The 27,880-nt window shown below is 39.3% G+C and overlaps 1 protein-coding gene and 1 long non-coding RNA gene across 4 annotated transcripts in view; one reads left to right on the forward strand and one right to left on the reverse strand.

Annotated features, from left to right (window-relative positions):
• Window positions 1-27,880, forward strand: part of chst9 (carbohydrate sulfotransferase 9) — a 93,078-nt gene that overhangs the window by 24,770 nt on the left and 40,428 nt on the right. For both annotated transcript variants that reach the window (XM_008108617.3, XM_008108616.3), the window contains exon 2: window positions 2,137-2,359. In XM_008108617.3, coding sequence (XP_008106824.1) covers window positions 2,260-2,359 — 100 coding nt within the window. In that variant the 5' untranslated portion in view covers window positions 2,137-2,259. The remainder of the gene's footprint in view (window positions 1-2,136; window positions 2,360-27,880) is intronic.
• The window catches only part of LOC134298894 (uncharacterized), a 97,658-nt gene that overhangs the window by 8,447 nt on the left and 61,331 nt on the right, over window positions 1-27,880 (reverse strand). For both annotated transcript variants that reach the window (XR_010006010.1, XR_010006009.1), the window contains exon 3: window positions 13,310-13,475. This is a non-coding gene — a long non-coding RNA (uncharacterized LOC134298894). The remainder of the gene's footprint in view (window positions 1-13,309; window positions 13,476-27,880) is intronic.

Raw genomic sequence — 27,880 nt, forward strand, 5'->3', positions numbered from 1 at the left:
CCCAAGTTCTGTGCCATCTATAAATACGAGAAAGTTTCCGCCCTTCATCTATTTCACACGACCAGTCCTATATACGGTTAGCATAAAATTCATCTAACCTGCTGGAACTATGCAGATATTATCTAAATTGAAAATGCATAAGATTTATAGTAGGCACCGTTGTTACAGTGCTGTAAATTAAGCCTGATTGAACTGGCAGAAGTTTCCCTTCAATATGTAGATCTAGAAAACAAAATATTCGGAAGTAAGCTGTTGAATTGTGATAAAGAATTGTGATAAACACCTCTTGTTTGGTTAGAAATCAAAGTGTTTTGTTTTTCAATTTCACCAATGTACACATGAGTGAATGGGAGAAGTGTTAAGAAACTATAAGACAAGTGGTGAGCATAAGTTTGAGGATATTGGTTTGACACTGGATGTTGGTGGTTTGATATGGTATTCTACAATCTTGTATGTAAGACTTTCTACATACAGAGCCAGTGGAGGGTTAGGCCAGAACATAACACTTTCCAGTATCAACTGGTGCCTCCTGTGTTAATGGGGCAGTGAAGCTACTCTGGCTCAAATTTGAAAGAAGCTATCCAAAATATTGGACCTATTTGAGGAACTGCTCCTGTAACCTTTATTTTATTTATATTTGTTTATACCCTGATTTTCACCTAATAATATGACTCAATGTGGCCAACAACATATTTAAAAATATTTTTAAACTATTCAAAAACTAAAAACCTATACAAACCTTTAAAAGAGCACTGCACAGTATTTAAAAGCCATTCCCAGTCAGTTTTCAAAATGTTTTCACTTGCCGATGGTAGGAGAGCAAGGATGGGGTCATCCTGTCAATCCTAGGGAGCAGCAACTGTGTCGTTCTCTTCCTTGTTCTCACATGAGTCTAAGAAGGTGTTGGGACAGAGAAAATGACCTCTTTGGGTGATCATAAGGCTCTAATGGGTGTATAAACAGAGACATGGTCCTTCAAATAGCCAGGATCCAAGCCACACATGACCTTAGAAGTCATCGCTTTCAATTGTGCCCAGAAATGGACTAGGAGCTGTTGCCACAAGGGTGCTCCATATAGGCTTTCTATTGTTATTTACAACATATGATGGGCAACCTTTGGGGACGAAGTGGTTTAAATGGCTTATTGGGAAAGGCCACACACTTTTCATTGCACCAAATGAAAAAAAAGGTTGGCCATCAAACCACACCAACACACCCTTGGGAGCTGGGACAGGGTTTTCTCATATCTCCCCCCCCGCCCGCCCCCACCCCGCCCCCAAAAATAGCACCCTTAGGCCTAAAAAGGGACTTTTGCAAAAGTTAGTAAACTGAATTTCTACTTCTGTAGCTTTTTCCAAATAGGAAAAAATGGCCTCTTCTGGGCTAAAATGGCCTGGGGAAGATGAAGGAATGTCTGTGCCCCACAGCCCCTTATAGCATTTAGAAACAAAAAACAGGCATTAGAGGCCATAAAATGTCAAGATGGGTTCACTTACCCACCCCTGGCATAAAATTATGAGAATGATTGCCCACTAGTTTTTGTGTTGCAGAGACACTCTTTCAGTTTATGACCTTTCAGAACCACAAATGTATATTCAAGGCAGAACACTTTGAAACTTCTAACAATTGATAAGGTAAAGGTAAAGGTAAAGGTTTTCCCCTGACATTAAGTCTAGTCATGTCCGACTTCTGGAGGTTGGTGCTCACCTCCATTTCTAAGCCGAAGAGCTGCTGTTGCCCGTAGACACCTCCAAGGTCATGTGTCTGGCATGACTGCATGGAGCGCCATTACCTTTCTGCCAAAGCAGTCCCTATTTATCTACTTAAATTTGCATGTTTTTGAACTGCTATGTTGGCAGAAGCTGGGGCTAACAGTGGGAGCACACCCCGCTCCCTGGATTTGAACCGCTGAATTTTTGGTCAGTAAGTTCAGCAGTTCAATGGTTTACCCGCTGTGAGACTGGAGGCTCCAACAATTGATAGAAGGTATAATTTATTTGCAGACAGAGGAAAGAAATGGATGTGTGCCATCTTCCTTGGATTGAAAGCAGATGAAAGCTGCAAAATTGTTATTGCATAAGAATCATAGGGGTACAAGCAGACTAGAAAATTAACATTTTTCTTTTGTCTTTACAGATTGACTTTTCCAGAACAGAAAAGGAAACAGAAGAAAAAATATTGAAAGCGAAGTGAACACTTGTAAGAAGTGAGCCACATGCACCTCTGAAGTGGGTCGAAATGTAGTCCTCTGGTAGGGCCATGAACCTACAATTAATCTATATATCTGTACTGATGTTTGGAGTAGCAGGTCTACTCCTCTTCATGTATCTGCAAGCTTGGATAGAAGAACAACATACAGGTAACATAACTGATTGATTAGGTTGGATCGATAATTTTCTTTGTTCTGTTTTAGCTCTTTCAGTGTAGATAGCACTGTAGACAACCCTATTACATTATTGGATCAAAGGTTCCTGAGTTTTTATTAATGGAATCAAAAAGTACTGTTTACCCTCCCAATAGAAGGAAAACTCCTGCAAGCAATTGGAGACCTTAGGGATTTTTTTCATGGATAGTCACCTGCTTATTGGAAAATAAAATATAATAAATGTTGGGCATCTTAAGAATATAAGAGCTATGCCGGATCGTACCAAAGGCCTATGTAGTCCAGCATTCTGTTGGAATCGTGGCTAATCAGTTGCCCATGAATAGTCCACAGACAAGACATGCATGCAAGTGCACCCTTATTGAAAAGTATTAAAATTAATGTTGGCTGGGTCATCAAAGCTCAGATACAGCATGGAATTGTGGATGGGTTGTCTTTCAGGAAAAGTCTTGAAACAGAAGCAAGGCAGCCATATGTTGGATGGTTTTGCTCTAAAAGTTCTGCATCAAGTCAGGTGGGATTTGAATAGAGATTCCCTACAAATATTTACTTTGTAGTTGCTAAGCAGAAAAGAAAGCAAAAGAGGAGATCTGGTAGAGAAATTGTTTCTCAGGCCATCAGTCTGTCAATGGAAGACAAGTGATAGCATGATCAAACACAGTTCCCTGATCTATTTTATCAGCTTGTTAATGGTTTAAGTTCAGAAATCAAGAAAGTATAATTGTTCACTGTCTCTAAAGACAGAAGGGATCTCTAAAACCTCATAGCATTGTTAACTGTTTTCCTGGTTTTTGCCTTGATTTTTTCCTAAATGCTTCTCATAATCTTCTGATTCTGCAAATCTTTCAAAAGAAAGATCTTTACACGTGTGTATACATCTGCCTGAGGTTTTCACTAGATATGCAAGCTTAATCAAGGCCTGCCATACAACTCACTCCAGAAGAAAGAAACAAAATGAAAAGAAAAAAACCAGTAATCTTTAAAGAAGTAGCTTAGTTTGCATTAAATGACACAACATTGATATAGACTTAAGACATAAACATGAAGAGACCTAATATAGCAGTTATATAATCTGCAATTACTAGTTGAGCAAGAAAATTTGTCCAAATTTGTATGTATTTAAAAGTTAATAACTAATACACTGAAGAATCTCAAAGCAGCTATTGTTAGTCAGTTATCTGAAATGAATGGCTTCTGATTAAATGGAATTTGCAGAATTACATGGTATTTAACCTTCTGGTCAGAATAGACCACCCAGTGCGCATAATGTTTATCTTTCTATAATTGGTTTTAAGCAGAAAAGAAGAGGATTTAAAGAGGGAATTGGAGAATCTTCTGGGTGGAATACCATAAATTATAATGTAGGGAAAGAATATGCCAACAAAAATGAGACTGAAGTGTAAGAATTCATTTTAGCATTTCAAACTTCATTTAGAACAGTGATTCTCAACCTGGAGTCCCCAGATGTTTTTGGCCTTCAACTCCCAGAAATCCCAACAGCTGGTAAACTGTCTGGGATTTCTGGGAGTTGTAGGCCAAAACACCTGGGGACCCACAGGTTGAGAACCACAGATTTAGAATTATTCAGGACTATATGATCCGTTTTCTTTAGGTGTATATTAGGTGCTCTTTGGAGCCCCCAGTGGCACAGTGGATTAAACTGCTGAGCTGCTGAACCTGCTGTCTGAAAGGTCGCGGTTCAAATCCAGGGAGTGGGGTGAGCTTCCGCTGTTAGCCCCAGCTTCTGCCAACCTAGCAGTTCAAAAACTTGCAAGTAGATGCAAGTAGATCAGCTTGTGAGTAGATCAATAGGTACCACTCTGGTGGTAACGGCACTCCATGCAGTCATGCCGGCCACATGATCTCGGAAGTCTCTACAGACAACGCCAGCACTTTGGCTTAGAAATTGAGGTGAGCAGAGTCGGACACGACTAGACTTAATGTCAGGGGAAAACCTTTAGCTTTATCTTAGGTGTTCTTCAGTTCACATACAATGATTCACTTACAGTTTGGAAGTAGAAATAACAATAACAGCTTGAAGACAGAACTAATTTACATTAAGAGCCTTGGGCAAATGAGCAAGACGTCTTATGCAAAAACATATCAGACTTGGTGCAGGACAAACACATCTAAGGAGAGCATTCTAAAACACAGTGCCCCTCTTTAGGACCATCATCGCAAATGCCAGAAAATATAAAGGTCTGATGCATGGGGGTATTGAGATAATGATACAAAAGGTTTGCTAGGGTAGATCCTCTCTCACTCAGACTCAGCCACCCCCCCCCCCCCCCCATCTGTAGTAAAAGGCGAACAGGGAACTTTAAAACCAGATCTGGCCCATACTATGTGTGAGAGGCACAAAGCTTAGTACTAGAACATATACTTTGCAAGCTGAAGATTCCCAGGTAACTGGCATCTCCAGTTTGAAGAGGAAAAGGAAATGAATGATGTGAAAGACATCGGTGCAAGACCCAGAAAGCTGCTTTCATTCAACATCAATATTACCAAGCTAGATGGATAGTCTGATCTTAGGGTCGAGCAACTTATGTTCTGTGTGGAAAGGAGCATAGCTCAATGATATAATAAAGCTTTACATGGAAGAGACCCAAGATTTATTTTCTGGAATTTCATGGGAGAATTGGGAAATACACACTTCTTGATACTCTCAATCTACTGCCAATTAATGTCAATATTTCTAGGCTAGATAAATCAGTGGTTTGGCTGGTTATAAGTATTCTCCTGTATCCCTAATAATTCTATCATTTGAGCAAACGATGAGACGTTAACCTAAGATTGAAAATGAATATCTCTGCACACTCACATTGGTCTTTAGTCCATCTGTTACTTGTAGATGGTTAACTGGCTCAACAGGATAAACAATCATCAATCACTCCTCGTTGTCAATAACTCCCAGTGCCATAACAGTCTCATCAACTACCTTGATACAATAGGTCCCTTCTGCTTTTGCAATGTAGTGCTGGTAATAAAGTGATCTCGGAAGATTCTTCTCCCTTCCTCATTATTTCCAAATTAGTCATTTTCTTTTTCTTTTATATATTATGATGATTATATTTGATTTTTTTTTGTTGTTTTTAAATTCTGGAATAGCACAGTTGCAGTAAAAATTGGAACAGTAGTAATGTGGGAAGGTGGGGTTATAAGGGAGTACAGAAGTATGATTGCAGGACCATGAAATGGCTAATTGATTTGCTTTATTTATTTCGTGTCAAAAGCATTGCATAAATAAATAAGTATACAACTGATGAAATAGAGGGAGCACAAGCAGATAAATAATTTTAGACCAAAAATGGGCAACAGCGACCGCATTGCCTGTAGCTTTGAACAGTTCTTCCTCTCTGCATGAGGCATGGCATTGTGGGCAAGCATACAGATGATGAGTTGTTTGTTCTGCTCCACAATCACACAAGGTGGAAGCTTCTTCTAGGTAGTGCCTTTTTGCCAGGCTGTCTTTTGATCTGCCAACTCCGCTTCTGAGTCTGTTCAGGGACTTCCAACTTACCCATTCTTGGTTTGCCCCTGGAGAAAGACCCTCGTGGGGGGCCATCCAGCTGGAATTGCCTGATTTTGTACCCACACAGATATTCTTGCTGTTGCTGGAGGAACACTTGGAGGAGTGGTGGTTCTCATGAAAATTTTCCCTAATTTAAGTCTGCTGGGAGGAGGCTGATAGCCAGGGCCGGCCGGAGATATTTTTTGATGTAAAGCGGGGGTGCTGAAAAGCGCCCCCGCCACCGGCGCCCTGGCCCCGCCCAGCGTGCCCTGGCCCCGCCTCCCACGCTGCGTGGGAGGCGGGGCCAGGGCGAATAGTGAGGGGGCGGGGCCAGAGTTGGCCCCGCCCCCCGTGCCCTGGCCCCGCCTCCCACGCAGCGTGGGAGGCGGGGCCAGGGCACGCTGGGCGGGGGGGCGGGGCCAGAGTTGGCCCCGCCTCCCACGCTACCCCCGCTCGCCCGTCTGGCCTTTTGTAGCAGGCCAGACTCAGCGGAGGTTTCTCCAGGCCGCGATTGCGGCCTGGAGGAACCTCCGCTGAGTCTGGCCTGCTACAAAAGGCCAGACGGGCGAGCGGGGGTAACGTGGGAGGCGGGGCCAGCTCTGACGCCGCTCCCCCCCCCCGCCCAGCGTGCCTTGGCCCTGCCTCCCACGCAACGTGGGAGGCGGGGCCAGGGCACGCTGGGCGGGGGGGGCGGCGTCAGAGCTGGCCCCGCCTCCCACGTTACCCCCGCTCGCCCGTCTGGCCTTGTGTAGCAGGCCAGACTCAGCGGAGGTTCCTCCAGGCCGCAATCGCGGCCTGGAGAAACCTCCGCTGAGTCTGGCCTGCTACAAAAGGCCAGACGGGCGAGCGGGAGTAGCGTGGGAGGCGGGGCCAGCTCTGACGCCGCTCCCCCCCCCCCCGCCCAGCGTGCCTTGGCCCCGCCTCCCACGCTGCGTGGGAGGCAGGGCCAAGGCACGCTGGGCGGGGGGGGGGGAGCGGCGTCAGAGCTGGCCCCGCCTCCCACGCTACTCCCGCTCGCCCGTCTGGCCTTTTCTAGCAGGCCAGACGGGCCAGGGCGCACTGGGCGGGAGGCGGGGCACCGTCAGGGCGGTGCCCCGCCTCCCGCCCAGCCTGACGGCGCCCCCCCGGGCCTGCGCCCGAGGCGGCGGCGTCAGCTGCCGCATTAGTGGGGCCGGCCCTGCTGATAGCCATACAGCTGGTGGCTTTCATGGTATTCAACCTTATTTCTCTCACAATTGGCAGCAACTTCCCATCGCATATTGGGGGGGGGGCAATGCCCAATAGCTTATAAAGTCTATCAGATAATTGGTGTGTCTGTGCGATTGAATAGAGGTGTGATATTGAAGATGTTCAACCCTTATATACAAACTATCAATTGAAACACAACTATAGTGTAATAGTAGATTCGTATGATAAAGTCCTTAGTGTGCCTGCACAGATAATGACCTCTTCCTGAAATTCAGCTTAATAGTGAAGTTAGAAAGACATGTCATCAATAATAAGTGTATGTTTCTTTCCCCTCAAAGTTTATTATTTGTTATTTCCTGCATGAAGTATTGGATACATGGTGGTTGTGATTTCATAGCCTGTGGAGAGCATTCTTAGATTTGCCAAAGTTTGGGAATGTTGTTTATACCTATATTTGGATATTACTCTACAATCCAATGTTGTGGCCCATTTATCTAGCACAGCATCTTTAAATCCAACAGATTTGTAAATTGTATGCATTTTCCACCTTACTTGGTTCCAATTTTTCCTACTTCATTCACTTTTGGTCAAGGTAGGGAAGTCACTCTCAATGGAGGGTAATAATAGATCTCCTCTTAACATACCTGCCAAGAAAACCTTTGATAAATTATTCTTAGGGTAGCAGGGAGTCGGAAATGACTTGAAGGTGCACAAGAACCAAATTGAGCATTTGCAGTGAAAAGATATTACTGTAATATTATTTTCTTGTATTTATTTCAGAGTATACCTAACTCAGGGGAAACTAACAGCTGTTTCTAAGGCTCAGATGAGGATAATCTTTAGCCAACAAATTAGTCCTGCTAAGTATATTTTTGGTTTAACTGAAATCTTTTCAGTAAGGTTTATATATGTAGCAAACAGTCATGTATTTATTAATCAGCTGCCTCTCTGTCTAGGATACACATCTTGAACAAATTTTAGAGGCCACTGTTGCCTATCATTCATCAAATTATACATTTACTGTAATTCCTTATTTAATCTGTACTGATTGATTATCCAGTGAAGGAATATGCTTTTCCAATAAATCACTCTAGTATGATAATCTGTCATATTAAACTGGATTATGCATAATACAAATCTTATTTTGTTTAATAAAGTTTGCAATAATTTTTATACTACACAAGTGAAATGTTTCCAAAAATTCTGAAAGTGTCTTGTGAAGGGAAGGAGTAAAGAAATTGGCTAAGATTATCCAGCCTTTTCCAAAGAGGAGAATTCCCACTACAAATCATTGAAACTACCTGATGAATTTCATTAATCTCTGTGTTATCAAAACTGGACAAACTGTGACTAGTCTGATTCTTAGTAATAGCTAATAGAAACAGGCAGTCTTTTAACCCCTAATTTACGAAGCTAAGCACTGCGAATTAATCACTGTTAAGATTAACTGCTGTCTATGATTCAGATGGCACAGTAAACTGGGGTTAATCTCCAATGAAAGGAAGTGCTTTTGGTCTACTTGTGGCCGTCGTAGAGAAAAGAGACCATCGCCTCAGGAGGCCATGATCCGGAGCAGCATTTCTTTGCAAGTTGAAGTGTGAGATATGGTCTTTATTGGAGGTTGCCATATTAATTTTCTTAAGTAGTTACATGTTGGAACTTTGAACACTATTGGAGTCTAAGATGTTATTTTTCATAGTAATATGAGCAAAAAAGATATTGAAGGTACAATTTCAAATAGTTCCAGCAGGGCAGAAAAATGGGAGATGCCTTTAGAAAAGAATGCATAACTAAAGAACTTACAAGTGAGCTAAATTCTAAAAAAAGACATGCACAAGAAATAGAAAAGGGGAAAGTCATCAAAGAGGAATTAAAATAATAGAAGAGATAAAAATATTAACAAGAGACAAGAGAAAGGGGAGAACTACTCAACACACTATCTTTGCTTCATCTTCTCCCCAAAAAAGAAAACAGTGCTCAAACTGGGAAAAACAAAGCAGACAATGCAGCCAGGAAAATGGAGCACATAATAGGTAAAGAGGTAGAACAGCACTATCTGTCTACTCTAAATGAATTCAAATCTCCAGGGCCAATTGACCTACACTCAAGTATATTAAGAGAACTGGCAGAAGTAATCTCAGAACCACTGACAATATTTTCAGGGAATTCCAGGATAACAAGAAAAGACTTAGCAGATTGGAGGAGGACAAATGGTACCCCATCTTCAAAAGTAAACAAAAAAGGGGGCAAACAATTACTGCTCAATTACTAGTAAGATTCTAGAGCAGATCACTAAACAGACAATCTGTAAGCACTTAGAAAGAAATGCCATGCTCGCTAAAAGATTTCTCCAAAACACAGGTTTCTCAAAAACAAATCACAGCAGACTAATCGTCAGACTAATCACTTTTTTGTTTTGATAGAGTTGTAGCACACCTTGATTTCAGTAAGGCCTTCAACAAGGTCTTACAAGCAAACTAGTAAAATGTGGCTCAATTATGCTACTGTTAGGTGGATCTTTAAGTGGTTAACTGACCAAACCCAAATTCATTGCATATCAAATTTGCAGATGATATGAATTTGGGAGTAATAGCTAATACCCCAGAGGATAGGATTAGAATTCAAAATAACCTAAGCAGATGGGACCCAACTAACAAGATGAATTTCAACCGAGAAAAATGTCCTTTCCTTAGGCAATCCCTCGTAGTTCGAGGATGATGGTCCTCCATTTCTTGGAAGACTCCTATGCGTGATTTTTTTTTAATGTGTGGAGGTCGGTGCACGGCCAGTCAACACACCGTCTTCACAGATTGAGGTCCCAGCAGTGGTGTGATTAACTCAACGAGAGTCGCTTCTCAGTCTTTTGCAGCCTTCTTCTGCCTTCACAGCTGTTGTAACATGTACCATGTTATCTTCCGCCTGCTCCACCGTTGAGGTCTTTGGGTTTTCGGATTGTTCTTGGTCTGGATCCTCCCCTGTGGCCACTCCTGGGAGTGTGTGACTCCTGTGGTTGTGCCCACAGGTTCATTGGAACACGCAAGCCCCCTCACCACGTCAAGGTGACAATCCATCGAGGGGGCGAGAAAAATGTAAAGTACTACAAATGTGCAGAAATAATGAAATGTGCTGATAGGATGGATGACACATGGTCTGACAACACAACATATGAAAGGGATTTGGAGTTTTGGTAGACCACATTCTAAATATCAGTCAACAGTGTGATGCAGCAGCTTAAAAAACTAATGTAATTCTGTGCTGCATCAATAGGAGTATAGAGTTTAAATCGAGGGAAATAATAGTCCCATTTTTTTCTGCTTTGGTCAGATGTCACCTGAAATAATGTATCAATTTCTGGACACCACAATTCAAGAAGCTGGAACGTGTCCAGAGGAAGGCTACTGAAGCAGTAAAAGATCTGAAAACTTTGCCCTTTGGGGTGTAGCTTATAGAACTAGGCATGTTTAGTCTGGAGAAGGTTCTGCATGACATGATAGTCATATTTAAAAATTGGAAACACTCTGATACTGAATATCTAGCAAGCTTTTTTTTCTGCTGCTGCAGAGACTAGGACATGAAGTATTCAATATAAATTGTGGGAACAGAGACTCCACCTAAACATTAGGAAGAGTTTCCTAATGGTAAGAGTTGTTCAACAGGTGAACATGCTGCCCTGGAGGGTGGTGGCATTTCCATCCCTGGAGTTTTCAAAGGGTGTCCAGATAGCCATCTGTCAGGAGTGCTTTAATAGTGATCTCTTCAGATTCTGATGTTTTGAATCCAAGTAAGGATGCATGTTTAAAAGTTCTGGGTACTTTTTTTCCCTTGAGGGGTGTTTGTATTTCATCTTTTAAAAAGTTATACAGTAGCGTCTCACTTATCCAAGCTAAACGGGTCGGCAGAAGCTTGGATAAGCGAATATCTTGGATAATAAGGAGAGATTAAGGAAAAGCCTATTAAACATCAAATTAGGTTATGATTTTACAAATTAAGCACCAAAACATCATGTTATACAACAAATTTGACAGAAAAAGTAGTTCAATACACAGTAATGTTATGTTGTAATTACTGTATTTATGAATTTAGCACCAAAATATCACAATATATTGAAAACATTGACTACAAAAATGTTTTTCCATCCCTGGAGTTTTCAAAGGGTGTCCAGATAGCCATCTGTCAGGAGTGCTTTAATAGTGATCTCTTCAGATTCTGATGTTTTGAATCCAAGTAAGGATGCATGTTTAAAAGTTCTGGGTACTTTTTTTCCCTTGAGGGGTGTTTGTATTTCATCTTTTAAAAAGTTATACAGTAGCGTCTCACTTATCCAAGCTAAACGGGTCGGCAGAAGCTTGGATAAGCGAATATCTTGGATAATAAGGAGAGATTAAGGAAAAGCCTATTAAACATCAAATTAGGTTATGATTTTACAAATTAAGCACCAAAACATCATGTTATACAACAAATTTGACAGAAAAAGTAGTTCAATACACAGTAATGTTATGTTGTAATTACTGTATTTATGAATTTAGCACCAAAATATCACAATATATTGAAAACATTGACTACAAAAATGTTTTTCCATCCCTGGAGTTTTCAAAGGGTGTCCAGATAGCCATCTGTCAGGAGTGCTTTAATAGTGATCTCTTCAGATTCTGATGTTTTGAATCCAAGTAAGGATGCATGTTTAAAAGTTCTGGGTACTTTTTTTCCCTTGAGGGGTGTTTGTATTTCATCTTTTAAAAAGTTATACAGTAGCGTCTCACTTATCCAAGCTAAACGGGTCGGCAGAAGCTTGGATAAGCGAATATCTTGGATAATAAGGAGAGATTAAGGAAAAGCCTATTAAACATCAAATTAGGTTATGATTTTACAAATTAAGCACCAAAACATCATGTTATACAACAAATTTGACAGAAAAAGTAGTTCAATACACAGTAATGTTATGTTGTAATTACTGTATTTATGAATTTAGCACCAAAATATCACAATATATTGAAAACATTGACTACAAAAATGGCTTGGATAATCCAGAGGCTTGGATAAGCGAGGCTTGGATAAGTGAGACTCTACTGTATATTTGTTTGTGTTGTTAGAACTAATGTTCTGTTTTCTGAAATTGGATGCGTAACATGTCAAAAATTATCGTGGTCATCTAGGGATCATTCTTTCATAATTAGCAGCAAGACACATTTTCATTTTTACTCTGGGCTTTCTTTTTCCCTGGTGTTAATATTTCTGTTATGCAGTTCATAGCTATTTTTGTATCAGCGTTTAAAGTATTGAATCTCTCTGGCTCTGGAGACCTTGGGGTCGGCTGAACAGCATATTCCTGCAAGTGGAAGATTAAGAAGCATAGCATGGATCTCAGGAAATGTATTCTGTCTCACTTAATGAGGTTAGAAATGAGATGGACAGGCAGAAGTTTATATAATCATGCTGTCTGAAAAAATCAAAAGATAGGCCAAATTAAAGGATGCCTGCTTCTTGCTGAATGACATGTTCACTGCTTTGGTTAAAAAAGTGTGGTGATTGTGATGCTGAAACTGCTCTATCATTTTTTCTCTCAAATTAAAATTAATTTGAAACTATTGTAGTTTTTGGAGTCATGTTTATTTATGTTTTCAAATAACCATAACGGATTATCATATGTATAGGGATCTCTTGTGATTTCTTTTAAAAATGTTTTGTGCTTAGAATTGTTTCATCATATCTTCTGTTTTGAAGTTTTGCCAGACACAACTTCAAAATAGAAGAAATGAATGTAAGTGACAAAATCTTCTTTTCCCAGTATTTGTAGAATGTGTGCAAAGATATAGTCATTTTAATGGGATACAGATTCCATTTATTGGGCACAAAAGCCTCTCTAATCCACTCTAATAGGATGAAATCCATTGCAATGACTGAATTCTATGGTTATTTGGTCCTTTAATCAAAGAAAACGAAATGACACAACCTTTTATTTATTTTCAAATGTTTTGCTTTCAATTATTTACCATACTATGTGACAGAATGTGAGTCATAATGCCTTTGGTTTCAAGATTTGTTAAGTAATTCCCGTAGGAGTTTACATCCGCTATTCCAATATTAAATTCCTGACCTTCAAATGATTATGTGATGAATGAACGGTCTATGTTATTGTGCATCTATGTTAAATGGAATGTTGGATTTAAATACCTTCAATACTCTTAGAAAAGCAGGCTGAATCTGTAGAGAAAGTTTAAGTTGCATACCTTGTAAGTGGAATACTTTTATAAGGTGCACTTTGGTCATGGCATTCCTTGCAAAACAGAGCCAGGTTGGGATTTTTGTATCCCATTCAGCTTACAGTTTACAGCTCCCCATTGGCTACAGAACTTTCTGCAAGCTGTCACATCTTCTGGTGTCAGAACAGGGTGCCTATGTGACAAGCAAGAAAGAGGAGAAATCAAAACTTCTTTCTGGTTGCATTGCTGCCATGTTGTGTTAACACAGATGTGACCACAACAGCCAGGTGCAAGCACACAAAGGATGAGATGACAGCTCATTGCGACTGAAGGGTCCCTGTTGAGGGGCCTGAGTATAGTTTGAAAAAAAACATGAACAAATTCATGTACACACTTCACATATCTTATTTGTAGTGCAAAAAACCCATAAAAATACAATATTTAAAATGAAGAATAATTTTAACCAACATAAACTTACCAGTAATTCAGTGGGAAATGTGGACCTGTTTTTGGCTGATGAGATAATCAAATTAATTATATTGTTGTTGTTGCTGTATGACTTCAAGTTGTTTCAGACTTAGGGTGATTCTAAGTCTAATGTTTAGGGTGATTGACCTTGGAGGGCTGCATCTGGCCCACAGGCCTGGGTTTATGGACCCCTGATCTAAGCAACAGACCCAGGTCCAACACGTACATGCTGGATCTGGACTGCTCCAGGTTAAATTTTCACCAGACTAACCTGCCCAGGTAGCCTATCCTTTGGTGCCTTTTTTTAGAATTTCACATTTCATTAAGAATATCCAAAAGGGGAGAAACATACTGTTATATGTTTTATTCTGTCTTGTTTTCTATTGTGCATTACACAAAGGCGGAATTTCAAATAGACATTTTATTCATTAAAAGATTAAACGAGATGGAAGGAACTCTGTGTCTTTGCTGTTGGACAAAGAAGAGCAAATAACTGTTCTTGAAGGTGCCTGGAGTTCAAAATAAGTGTGCTGTACTTAGCAGAGTACAGCATATTACCCAGATCTGTGTTAAATTGAGCTTGATATTTTGTAACCATTACACTTTAAGTAAAATATTTTAGATTCAGAGTAAACCTAGACAGTCTAGTCTAGTATTACAAACTCATCTGTAAATATGGCAAGCCCTGTGTAGTAATCCATGAATGATATAGAGTCAATGAGACATTATGAGTTCAGCTCAAGTAGGCAAACTACTGCCTTCCTGGTTTATTGAAGCCCCTGCCACCAAAAGCCAGTGTGGTATACTAGTTAGAGCAGGAATGGGCAAACTTGGGCCCCCAGGTGTTTTGGACTTCAACTCCCACAATTCCTAACAGCTGGTAGGAATTGAAGTCCAAAACACCTGGAAGGCCCAAATTTGCCCGTACCTGAGTTAAAGACTATAAATTAACTCCCTATTGAAAAATAAACCTTACTGGGTTACTTTGAGCTAACCACACTCTCTTAGCCTGACGTACCTCCCAGGGCTTTTGTGAGGACAAAATGTGGAGGAGGAGATTAGCCATGAATGCTGCCTTGGGCTCATTGCAGAAAAGACAGAATATAAATGAAACCAATAAACATCGCCAAGTATCCAGATTGAGCTTCATGTCAACTGCATGCATCCCCAGCCACCACTGATTCCAAAGTTTTGTTGAAGTCAGCCATTTTTGCTCTTGGATCTAGTGAAACGGAGAGATGGATTTCATTTCGAAAATGAGCTGACAGCACGTAAATCTCTGGGCAAATATATCTAGCATTTTCTTCAACTATTGCACAGAAAGGGAGATGGATGCTATAAGGCAAATTCCAACATAAATAGAAATCCAGCACCTCTTCCAGTCAGAGCGGAATACTGGAAATGCAGTATTCAGTCCCTAGGACACAGAAGCAATATGAAAAGATGGCACAGTCAATGGTATCCAATGGTTTTGCTTTTATCTTTGGAAAGGACTGGAATAGCAATGGTTCAATTGTTGTGATTGCTCCAGGCTCCTCATTGGCTGAGGGTCCAGTGATTCAGGAAAAAGCTTTCTCTTCATCCCCAGTCCCCTCCTAAATCTCTCAATGTTCCTGTTATCATCAACGTTTTGTGTTTTACTTAATCAATTGAGTAACAATTCATGGAGATCAGGCTATTTATCTCTACAGTTCTACGGGGCCTTAATATTACTTTTCACGCAGTGGTCTTCCCCAGCCTAATGTGGACATGCCAAAGTCCAAACCTGGGACATCTTGCATGCTCATCTTGTGCTTTGCCAAGTCATGCCTCCTTGTCACTAAAACAAATAAAAATGAAGATAGTTTGTAAGATGGAAAGGCAGCAACTTTGTCATATGGCTCATAAAGCAAGCCTAATCGGGAAGGAATCATAGTTTTTGAGGTCTCAGTATAAACTTGCTACGTGCTCTACCACACTGATACTGCAGGCTCCCATCCTGAATATATATTACCAGGTTGTTTTCATTATAAAACTACTGTTATACATTTTATGTGAAAAAAATTAGCTTTGCTACATTTATGTAATAATAACAGCAAATCTGAGAGATATAGCCATAATTATTTTGCAACTTGGTCATAAATTAGGTATTATTCTGCCAGTATTTTGAATGTTTTAATTCTTAAGGAGAAATATTTTGACATATATAAGAATTGTCTTTAAAAATCATTTTCCTGGTCTTTTTCATGTATCAGTCTCTAAAAGTCAATTTCCCTTACAAATTCACACTCAGTAGACAAGATGTTGCAGCATTTTCAGCATTTTTGTTCTGTTGAAGAACATCTGCAACTTCTGATGAGTGCTAGCTAGCTCATGAAAAAGTCTTTCAATTTTTGACGGAGTCACTGACAGTGTGCAAAAATCCATAGGACTATGTGCTGAAAATTAAATAGAATCATAATGTTGGAAGACATCACAAGAGCCATCTAGTCCAATTCCTTGTCATGCAGGAATATAAAATCAAAACATCCCAATAGATGGCCATGCAGACTCTGTTTAAAAATTTACAGCATATTCTTCTGTTGAACAGCTATTACCATGTTAATGATTAAATAAATCTATTTTCCAGTAGTTTGAATCAATTGCTCCATGTCCTAATTTCCAGCAATAGAAAAAAACTGGTTCCATCTTCAAATGAGGCTTTCATTCACCTCCTAATATTGCCTAGGCTAAACACACAACTCCCTAAGCTGCTCCTCATGGTCAAGGTTTCCAGCACTTTTACCACTTTGGTCACCTGCCTCTTGACACATTTCAGCTTGTCAATATCCTTCTTGAATTGCAATGTCCAGAACTGTATACAGTATTCCAGGTGGAGTACTACTACTACTACTACTACTACTACTACTACTACAATTAACAACAACAACACATATTGTTTTTTCAGGAAGGAGTTTTTTTTTTAGTCGCAGCATGTCCCTTAGTCGATCAGGTTCCTCATTACTGCATTTATATTCATTTACATTGAATCCAGAGCTTTTCTGAAGTGTTGTTCCAGCATGCTAAATCTTGGACAGATGAGCTCCTTATCCTTCTTTCACAAATCAAAATGAATTCATGCACTTCTGCTAAGATATCATATATGTTTCTTCCTAGTCTCCAAGGATTGTCAGGAAATAAGTTGACTGGGAAACAGATAATAAAATCATAGAATCTTAGAGTTGGAAGAGACCTCATGGGCCATCCAGTCCAACCCCCCTGCCAAGAAGCAGGAAAATTGCATTCAAAGCACCTCCAACAGATGGCCATCCAGCCTTTGCTTAAATGTCTCCAAAGAAGGAGCCTCCACCACACTTCAGGGCAGAGAGTTCCACTGCTGAACAGCTCTCACAGTGAGGAAGTTCTTCCTAATGTTCAGGTGGAATCTTCTTTCCTGCAGTTTGAGGCCATTGTTCTGCATCCTAGTCTCCAGGACAGCAAAAAACAAACTTACTCCCTCCTCCTTATGACTTCCCCTCACATATTTATGCATGGTTCTCATGTCTCCTCTTAGCCTTCTCTTCTGCAGGCCAAACATGCCCAGTTCTTTAAGCCGCTCCTCATAGAGCTTGTTCTCCATGCCCTTGATCATTTTAGTCACCCCCCTTGGGACACTTTCCAGCTTGTTAACATCTCCCTTCAATTGATCACAGTATTCCAGGTATGGTCTGACCAAGGTAAAATAGAGGGGTAGCATGACTTCTCTGGATGTAGACACATCCAGAATAGATACTCCTATTTATGCAGGCCAAGATCATAGCCTACAGGAAGCCTTAGTTAATCAGATGAATGAGGTAAGCAGTAAACCAAACCAGGCAGCTGCAAATGTGTTCATACCTAATGCTGTCATTGCCTCCTACCAGCTGATCTACTGTACGTGAAACTGAAAATGTTCACTACATATGATTATACAGGGCACTATATACTAAGAATGCTGCAACTGTTGTACAAGAAGCCAGACAAATTCAAATAACGGACTGTTTATTGTTCTTCCAATGACAGTCCAAGACAAGGTCATTATGCAACACTTTAAGAGAGACAGCTTTCTCAAAAGACAGCAATTGTGATTCTTCTCTCTCACATTTTCATGAAGTTTTCTTCAAGAATCAGTCACATTCAAACTAAAACCCGGATTAAAACTTGGGGAAATCACTTTTTCTTGTTTTTAACACTTTTTATTGTTTTAACCAAATGGACAAAATTGTCAAGTTCCAATATTAGGGTTGCTAGTTTGAATACACCACGGAACTTCTATTTTTTTCCAAGGGAAAAAGAAATAATTTACAGTATTGATGTAAAGTATAAAGTTATGCTAAATAAAGCTACATGAGATCTCCCACATCTTCAAATCACCTTTTAATTACTGAGGCCCCATATGACCATACATTGGCCCATCGTAGCATCCTGCTATGCACCACCATTCAGCATCATGCATCCAAATACAGGAGCATAGCTGGACACTTCATGCCACACCTCCCTCTGGCCAGTACATTCCTACCCTTGCAATATGTCATCATAGGATAATCTTACATCACATTGTTCATACACACAGAGAGAGAGAAATACAGATTTCACTAACTCATTCAACATATACTAAAAGTAGAAGAAATATAGGATGACCTATTTTAATACTGACTTTTTATGTTTAAAATTATAGGATTCCCAGAAATATACAAAGGAACTTGTGATAGTTTTCCTTTTTAAAAATTTCTTTATTTAACTTTTAGCTCATATTTTTGATAATGCTAAACTTTCAAGAACAATACTATTAAAACAAACACTGAAAAATGTGCCATTTTTAGACCTGCTGTACTCTGAAATAAAAACCTACATAATATTCTATAATATGTTTTTTTTCTGCTGAAGTAAACAATATAATTCTTTTGCTATAAGAGACATCCGGAAATCTGGACATTGTTTAAGATGCCCTTATCAGAGATTTCAAGATCTTATAACCAAATGAATGGATCATTAACCAGAGGTTTTTCTCCAGCAGTATATTATTATTTTTTTAAAGCCTAGATATGTTATCAGCCTTTATAACTAGAGCAGAAATAAAACCATTCCAGTTCAGGGGCACAATGTGCACAAAGACTATAGATCAGCTGCTGTCAGATCCATTTTTATGAAGTGTTTAATTATACTGGCTTCTCGCCTGTGTGGAACAAGCAGAGAACTGTTTACTTGCTGTTCAATGTCAAAGCACCAATTTCAATTTATTACTCATGATTTGCAAAGGTTTTTTAAGGGTGTGATGAGGGAAATAGCATGCATGGTTAACAGTTGAAATGATGCCTAGATTGTCTTCATCAAAAGTTACTCTTATTTAAAACTTTTGTGGCAGTTCGGTCCACAACTGGGTTTATCCTCTGCTCCCAAAATAATAGTTTTGTTTTGTTTTGTTTTATCTTTCAGTTCAGGGGTGGGAATTGTGTAACCTCCCACATGTTGCTGGACTGTTAACTGCTAGCATTATCTGCAATTTTTTATACTAGTTAGAGCTAATGGGTGTTGCAGTTCAACAATGTCTAGAGGGTCATGCGATTCCTATTCCTGCTTTATACCCCTCAAAGGCATTGATGAGTTGCTGTTGTTGTTGTGAGGTATTTAAATGATGTTGAACTGACATTGCATGAGACTGTCTAGAATAGTCCATGATGCTAATTTGCAGCGTGAACTTGTAAAATGACTCAATCGACATTGCTTTTGTTGCTTAATGCACTCTTTGTATCTGACAGCACAATCAGAAATACAACAGGCTGTTTTGTGTATATTCAACACCTGATTCTTGCTTTCTCCCACCACTTTTCTCATGGAATAACATCTTAAATCCACTATCATGCTGTTTTCACCTGTTGGAACATTGTTCCTCTGCCTCATTCAATGTTAAGACAAGAAATAAGCTCAGGAGGACTACCCAGTCCTCCAGAGCTGTAGTGGCAGAGGGAGTGGACCTCCTCATTCTATTGATAGAAGTACTTTGGTCAGTATTGCATTCCATTGTATCTGGGCTTTACAGATCTAAATAAGTTTCATTTCCCCCCCAAAAAAACCCAAAATTTGAAAATGTCACATTTCACAATTATTGTGTATCCCTATCTGATTTCACAACCACTTTTATCTCATCCAGTATACACGGAAACCCAGATAACTCAGCAGATTTTAACCCAAAATTGTTGTTCTGAGAATACTACAGTCGTCAAACTGCGCAAAGAAAAATGTTTGGATGAGGGTTCAGTGTACATAAAGTAAAGGTTTCCCCTGATGTTAAGTCCAGTCATGTCTGATTCTGGGGGTTGGTGCTCATCTCCATTTCTAAGCCAAAGAGACTGCGTTGTCCGTAGACACCTCCAAGGTCATGTGGCCGGCATGACTGCATGGAGCGCCGTTACCTTCCCACCGGAGCGGTACCTATTGATCTACTTACATTGGCATGTTTTCAAACTGCTAGGTTGGCAGAATCAGTGTACATATGCTGCTGCTTTTCTTTTGGAATAAAAGTGTAACTTTCAGTGGCTTTAGTGTCAGTGGAGTGATAGTTTTGAGACCACACAAGACACTGAATCCACAAAACAGTTGAAATATCTTAGAAATCTCCTTAAGTTTGAATCTGGCATGGTATTCGCCATGGTATAGAGAACTTGGATCTAATTCCTACAAAGACTTGGAAACTCCCTGGATAACCTTGAAAATGTTACAATCTTGCAGCCCCAGAGGAAGGCTAATATAAGTTCTTTCTGTTTAAATTTTCCCAAGAAAACCCTGTGCTGTCTCACCATAGAATTGCTATAAGTTGGAAACAAAATGAAGACACAGAACTTGATATTCATTAGTAGCTTCTGGTGTAAATATCTTTGGGTGGTTCCACACAGGGCTTTAACTTGGGCACAATCGGGTTCCTTAAGCATGATTGCACCTGAGTTGAAGTCCAAACATCTCTTCCCAACATCCGCACTCTCCTGGGAGTGTGTCCAGATGCCCTGCCAGGCCTTCCAGCAGGGCATCCAAACACAAAAGAAAACACCCTAGAAAAGCCTTTAAAAGATAAAATAACTTACCAGGCTGGCATTAGGCCTTGCAGCATACTTCCTGGAATGTACCAATTATGCACAAGGAGGCAGGAGGAGACAGGAGCAATTTGGCCCCCCTTGCTTCCTCACACGTAATTGTTACATTACAGGAAGTGTGCTTCAAGGCCTAGTGGCAGCTTGGCAAGTTATTTTCCTTTTTAAAGACTATTGTGGGGAGGTTTGGGAAGGGGACAGGAGCCATCTCACACCTCTGAGCTCCAGGAGCCCAGAAGGTGTGAGATGGGTGTATGGACAGGCCCCAAGGAAGTCCCAGGATTCACCGTGGACCTGTCCATACAAGGCCCATAGCCCTTCAGACCCCGGCCTTTCACAAAGTCATGGGTCTAATGGGCTGTCTAATTAATTCAGGATAAAGCAGGATTTTCCTGTCTCAAATTAATCCTGTTTTACTGGAGGCATTGTTTGGCCACCTTTGAACTGTGTCAATGCATGAAACACTGCTAAATGAAGTGATATAATTCTTCACATGGTTTCTTCTCGAAGGAAGCAGTGAATTATTTTAGCAATTTTCTTCCCACTACAGACCATATAGTTTTTGTAGCATATTCACAATTTGGAACTCTTTTTTGTGCAAAATTTACACATTTTGCAAAATTCATGGCATTTCTGTACATATGATAATATTTCTTCACCTAAAATATTTTAAAGCTGTTTCTTATAAAGAAAGAAAGCTATTTTCTATGCAAATAGAAACCTGCAAATGTTGCACAGAAAAAAAATCCCCAATTAAAGCATTTTGCACAAGAAATAATATTTCTGCATAGAAATATTTTTCTGTGCAGAAAATGCTGTTTCCTATGTGAAAAAAAACATACAACTTTTATACAGAATAAGTTCCAAACTACAAAGTTGCCTGCTGCTTTTCTTTGCATTCTCAGAGATTTTGGCAACACCAATAACTTTATGCAATTTCTCACTATCTTTCTAAGGGTTCATTGTTTTTTCTATGACTGTTCAAAGGATTTTAAATGCCTTGCATAATTGTAATGCATAATTTTCATAATTAATTGAGATGTGATCATTTTTTACTTTATTTATTGTATTCGTTCATTGTGCTGTAAGCTGCCTCGAGTACTCTCGGGGAGAGGAGGTGGGGTATAAATAAAGATTATTATTATTATTATTATTATTATTATTATTATTATTATTATTATTATTATTACTATCTCTAAGTGAATATTTTCTTGTATCACCAACTACCATGTCTCTTGTTTTAGTACACTTACACCTCTTTCTACCCTGAAAGAGCAAGTCATTCTTTAAAGGTTAAAATATTAAAAGAGACCAGGAAACCAATGGCTGTGTATGGATTGGACTCCTGGTTTAAACAAAGACATTTTTAAAAGATTTTCTTAAAAGACACCTGCAAAGACACCCAGGACTTCCAAAAGATATTTTAGAAGCAAACTTTACTTTCTCAGCTTCTCACTTCTAAGACACAAAGCCTTTTTTTAAAAATGTGACTGTGGTTCACAATTTTACAAAAGCAAGCAGTTTGATCATTTTAACATGGCTGTGTTTATGCAAGCAAAACAAATCTGAAATGATAAATGAGTAAAGCAAAAGAAACTGTCATTTTGCTTCATGCTGACAAAATACAGTTCGGAAGACATTTCATGCAGTTCTTCTACTTGAGCTACTGAATTTTTCAATCTGGCTGTTTGTATACTCAGTTAGTTGAAATTCAAAAGATAGAAGGTAGTTTCATGTTGAATGATGAGCTTTGCTTGAATGTTTTCTTTCTAAAGCAAGGCCCTAGCCCTTAGGATTTAGAAATCAGGGGATATCCAGTTGCAGAAAATATATGCCTTCCATGTTTGAAACAGCTTCACAGGCTACTGGTTTGTTTCTGGGTCCAATTCAAAGTGACCCATAAAGATCAATATGGGTTAGGCCCATTCTCTCCAAACAAGCCTTCCTGTGTTTTGAGAGCTTCATGGAAGGGCTTTGTCACAATCCCGTCATTTTCACAGAACAACCTTGTGAATACTTCTGAGAAGGTCTTCTTGGTGGTTTCTCTTTGACTGTATAATTTCTTCCCATAGGCAGCTAGACTAGACTCTTTTCTGCTTTCCTTCTGCCAGCAGATAAAGACCTGCACATTTAAATTGACATTTGGAAATTAACTGGGTGTGTACAAGTTTTCTTTTAATCGTGCCTGTATTCTGCATTTTAATCTATGTCATTAAATCTTTTAAATGAATTTATACTGCTGTAGCTTAGGAGCATTTTATTATGATACCCTGTTTCCCTGAAAATAAGACATCCCCAGAAAATAAGACGTAGTAGAGGTTTTGCTGAATTGCTAAATATAAGGCCTCCCCCAAAAGTAAGACCTAGTAAAGTTTTGTTTGGAAGCATGCAGGATTGGTAAATGTACATACCATAGATGGTTGTACATGGAAATGAAGGTAGTAACAAGAAATAATAATAATATAATAATAACTTTATTCTTGTATCCCACCTCCATCTCCCAGAAGGGACTCAGGGCAGCTTACACAGGGACAAGCACAACAACAACATAAATTTACATATGAACAGAAATTTAAAACAGTAATTTAAAAACAGTATAGCAATAAAATATAATATAGAAATTCTTGAAAGGATTCACAGTTTGGTTATGCTGGTTTGTGATGACAACTACTGTACAGTAGATAATAAATTGTCATTTTTTAAAAATTCAACCATAAATGTGAATTCTTCTTTGTGGAAAAATAAGACATCCCCTGAAAATAACACCTAGCGCATCTTTGGGAGCAAAAATTAATATAAGACACTGTCTTATTTTCGGGAAAACAGGGTAGCTAACGTAACTTTTTTTTTCAGCATTTGCATCTTCAGTTGTTTTTGTTTTTTTTAAAAAGTCACTTTGGATCACTTGATAGAAGGGCAGAATATAAATAAATAAATAAATAAAGTTGTGACATAAATCTAATTGTTGATCCAATTTAGATTAGATCATTTGAATCAATTGCTGCGCAGCGAGTCAACAGTTACATAATTGCCATTGGTTCAGGAAATCCACTCAACCTGGGATTAGCAATTTGATTTATATTATTTTCAGTCTTTAATCCTTTTTTACCTCTCTGGAGCCTTGTCTACACAAGTCACAAGGCTCACTGCAAACAGAAGGCTCACTGCAAACAGAAGGCTATCTGTATTTATGACACATAGGTATTTCCAATAAGTATCCTTGGGTTTTTCCGCTTTGAACCAATTTTTTCCACTTTAGGCAAGGATGAGGAATACCGCAGCTTTGGGGCAGTCTGGGCAGCTGGATTGAGTCTGATTCAGCCTGATCTACCATCCAGATGGGACACTGGTGACATTCCTTGCATGCATCAGCACAGGAAAGAGGATGGATCATTGCCATGTTCTAGTATCAGCAGCGGTGCCAGTGATGGTCAGTAGTTCACACAGAACTCCATGTGACAGTGACAGTGGTGACAGTGGACAGTGGTGCGTGACCATCACAGACATCTCTGCTGACATCAGTACATGATGTCAGAATTGGGCATCTGCGTAATCATAAAGAAAGGGCAAGGATCACCTCCCTTCTTCTAGAGAGAAGAACAAGGAGGAATCCTATTGGAAAATAGAACTATGTAGACCTTTATCCATTTATTCACCCCTACTGATTCTTTGATTTTACATAATGTGACTACTGGTTGTTACTTCTATCTTATTCCCTGTGAAATTGAATTAATGGTACTTTTAAGCTCCGAAGAGTTCGCATGTATCTAATGTTTTTGTATTGCTTCCCCCCTTTTTATATGCTAGGTTCTTTTATTAAATTCTTGGTATCTGCCTACCCCCACCCCAAATGTCTTGATGTCCTTTGATCCATTTTCTTTCACTACCTTTTATTTGTGTACATTTCATCTTGAACTTCTTTCATACTGTCCTTCCATCACGCTTCCTCTTGAAATTCCCACGATCAACATTATCTGTTACAGACTCTACCAAGCCTGGTGAATTTACACAAGGCAACAGGACATTTCTATTGCTTTTCTTCAGTGAAGGACTGTAAAGTTGTAATGGCACATTGATCTGGAACTCAGTTGCCAGGAATATCTTCTAAGTATTCATCTGAAGCATTCAGATCTTAATCTTTGTTGTCCCTCGACTATCTGAGAAGCAGTGTTGCATTGCCTGAGACAGAATTCACATTGTTCCAAGTTTGTGAGCAGTAGCATTTCTCATACAGTTGTTTAGCTTTATTTTATATGTAACTAATAAAAGTAGTTTCAGCAGACCTTGGTTGACTGTAGCTAGTTTTTTTTAATGTAGAAGGGTGTCTTTGTGTAGGCGATTTTATTCTGGTTTTAGATATAGTTCATCTAATTTCTGCAAAATATGGATGGATTTATTCAAATGTTAATGCAGGCAGTCCCCTAGTTACAAACAGCCAACTTACAAACAACTCATAGTTAAAATGGGGGTGAGACACTAAGAAGTGAAAGAAATGTACCCCTCGGAAGGGAAATCCACTGCTGGAGTTACCATGGGGAAAAGATATCTCCACTGAAGTTTTATCACCAATCCTTGTTTCCACAACAAGCCAAATTTATCCAAATCCAATTATCCCAGGTTCAGAAAGTGAACTGAAATCATCTGAACATGGACACTGACAGCAAAACAAACACCAGAAGAGGGTTAACCCTTTCCTATGCTCTCCAAAGCTCTATATATACAGTGATACCTTGAATTAAGAGTTTAATTCATTCTGTGACCGAGCTCTTAACTGAAATCACAATTACCTCATAATGAATTTTTCCATTGAAATGCTAATAATCCATTCCGGGGGCTCAAACCTCCCCCTCCCATTTTTGTTACATGTTTTTAAATAGGAAACTGTGTTTTATAAATAACAAATAATGTATAATAGTAATGACACATAATAAAAGAGAGTGTAAACTAATAAACGTGCTCCGTTCCATCGAGCAAAAGTGGCAAGGAAGCACATTTGCAGCAACAAAGTGTGTGTTGGCCAGTTTAACAGCAAGGCAAAACCTGCACATTCACATAAAACAATAACAACAGAAAGATTGACTTTAAAAAGGTAGAAGCACAAAATTGTGGCAAGGAAACAAAGCAGAAAGCAGAAAGTGAAGAGGCAGAAGCATCATTTTCTTATTGTACAGTACTCATTCTTGGAAGCTCCTTCAATAGAACAGAAGAGGGAGAGGAGAGGTGGTAACATGGTTTGTGGAATGTGAAAAGGAGTGCAAGACAGGTGGCTGTGCCTGGGGAGCCCAATTTGGGCTCCGTTCATGGCAGGTGTTTGCCCCCTCACTCTCCCAGCCATTCCAGCCACAGGTGCCCCGTGCTTAGGGCGTCTGCTCCACTTGTCTGCTCTCGGTTCCCCGTTGAGGAGATGCTGGCGGGGTATAAATCAAGTTTATTATTATTATTATTATTATTATTATTATTATTACTTGCACCCTGCGCTTTGGGCATCTGGTGTTGGGATCAAAAGCCCTATAGTCTCGCGCATCTATGGCTTGAAAAGGTGGGTTTTTTAAAATCCAAAGAGCAAATCATGGTTTTGTCGTTTTGTATAATAAGACTTGAGTATCCATGGATTCTGGTATCCATATGGGTCTGGAATCAAACTCCAGCAGACACCAAGGCTGTTAGTCCCAGTTAAACAAGACCCATTGTGTAAATGAAACTGATAAAAGCATTGACTTACCAAATTCCCATCACTTCCTTTGATTGAGATTAACAGTTGTTCAGCTTTTGGTTGAACAACAAGAAAAGATAAAAACTGGATTGAAAAACATCTAAGGGCCCTTCCACACAGCCATATAACCCAGAATATCAAGGCAGATAATTCACAATATCTGCTTAAACTAGATTATCTGAGTCCACACTACCATATAATCCAGTTCAATGTGAATTTGCTACAGCTGTGTGGAAGGGGCCTCAGATTGTATACACTAGTTTCAATGTTAACAGTGGTTGGAACACATATAACATTCTTTGGCATGCTATATATATGAAAACCACAAGTTTTCAGCACAGCTTAACATGTAAAAAGAGTTCTTTTCTTGTGTGCTCTATGAAATATTTTACTCTTTCTATACTTGTGCCAGTGCATTTTTCTCCACTATGTGCTTAGTGATATTTTCATGTTTATCTCTGCTTGTGTGCACACATATCTGCCACCTTTGGCTTTTTTCATTATTTCTTTTGACATTTGTTAAGGTGATACTTGGCACCACACCAATAAATTTTGCATTTTCATTACATTTCATACTCCATCTCCTTCCCTGGCCTGGTCTGTATATATGTATATCCATAGCTGATTCATTCCGTGAACTAGAATCAAAGCTTAAGTGGACATAAATTAGTCTCAAAACTGCTGCCAATTCTCTCCTTCCCATACCTTTATCCTTTCTTATTTCCCTCTGTGTAACTCTTCAGAAACTTGGAAATGAGTCTATATTTACCTAGCTTAAGACCTAACTATGATACTTCATGGCAGAGAATGGAAAAAGATCCCATATGTCTGACAGAAAGGAAGAAACTTCCATATGTCTAAGTGTGATTTCTACAGAAGATAGGTCTGAAAATGTTTGATTAACCTGTTCTTAACAGGTTGCATGAGAGAGATATGAAAGTATGGTGTGAATTTGATTATACTGTAGATAATGTTTGTGGGTAGGGATGAGAAAATATGCATTTTAGAAAAATGTGTATTCCAGACATTTTGGTCTCAGGTTGTTTGTAGTATAAAGGCATACACCACTACTTTGAATTCCATTCATAAATAAACAAACAGCTAGATGAACACTTTAGGATTTACTGAAAAGTATGTGACCTACCTAAATTCTCTAAAGACACAAGATGCTGATCTTGAAAGCCATGTGTATTCCTTTCCTTAAAAAACCTTGTAAATTCATGGGTTACCATATGTTGATAGGTGACTTGAAGGCACTTACATACTCGTACATGTTATGATGTATTATGTGACCTTCTTAGTTTGTTCTTTGCCTTTTCTAGAATCATAGAGTTG

This window comes from Anolis carolinensis, chromosome 4 (genome assembly GCF_035594765.1).
Source record: "Anolis carolinensis isolate JA03-04 chromosome 4, rAnoCar3.1.pri, whole genome shotgun sequence".
In the NCBI taxonomy this organism is placed as follows: domain Eukaryota; kingdom Metazoa; phylum Chordata; class Lepidosauria; order Squamata; family Dactyloidae; genus Anolis; species Anolis carolinensis.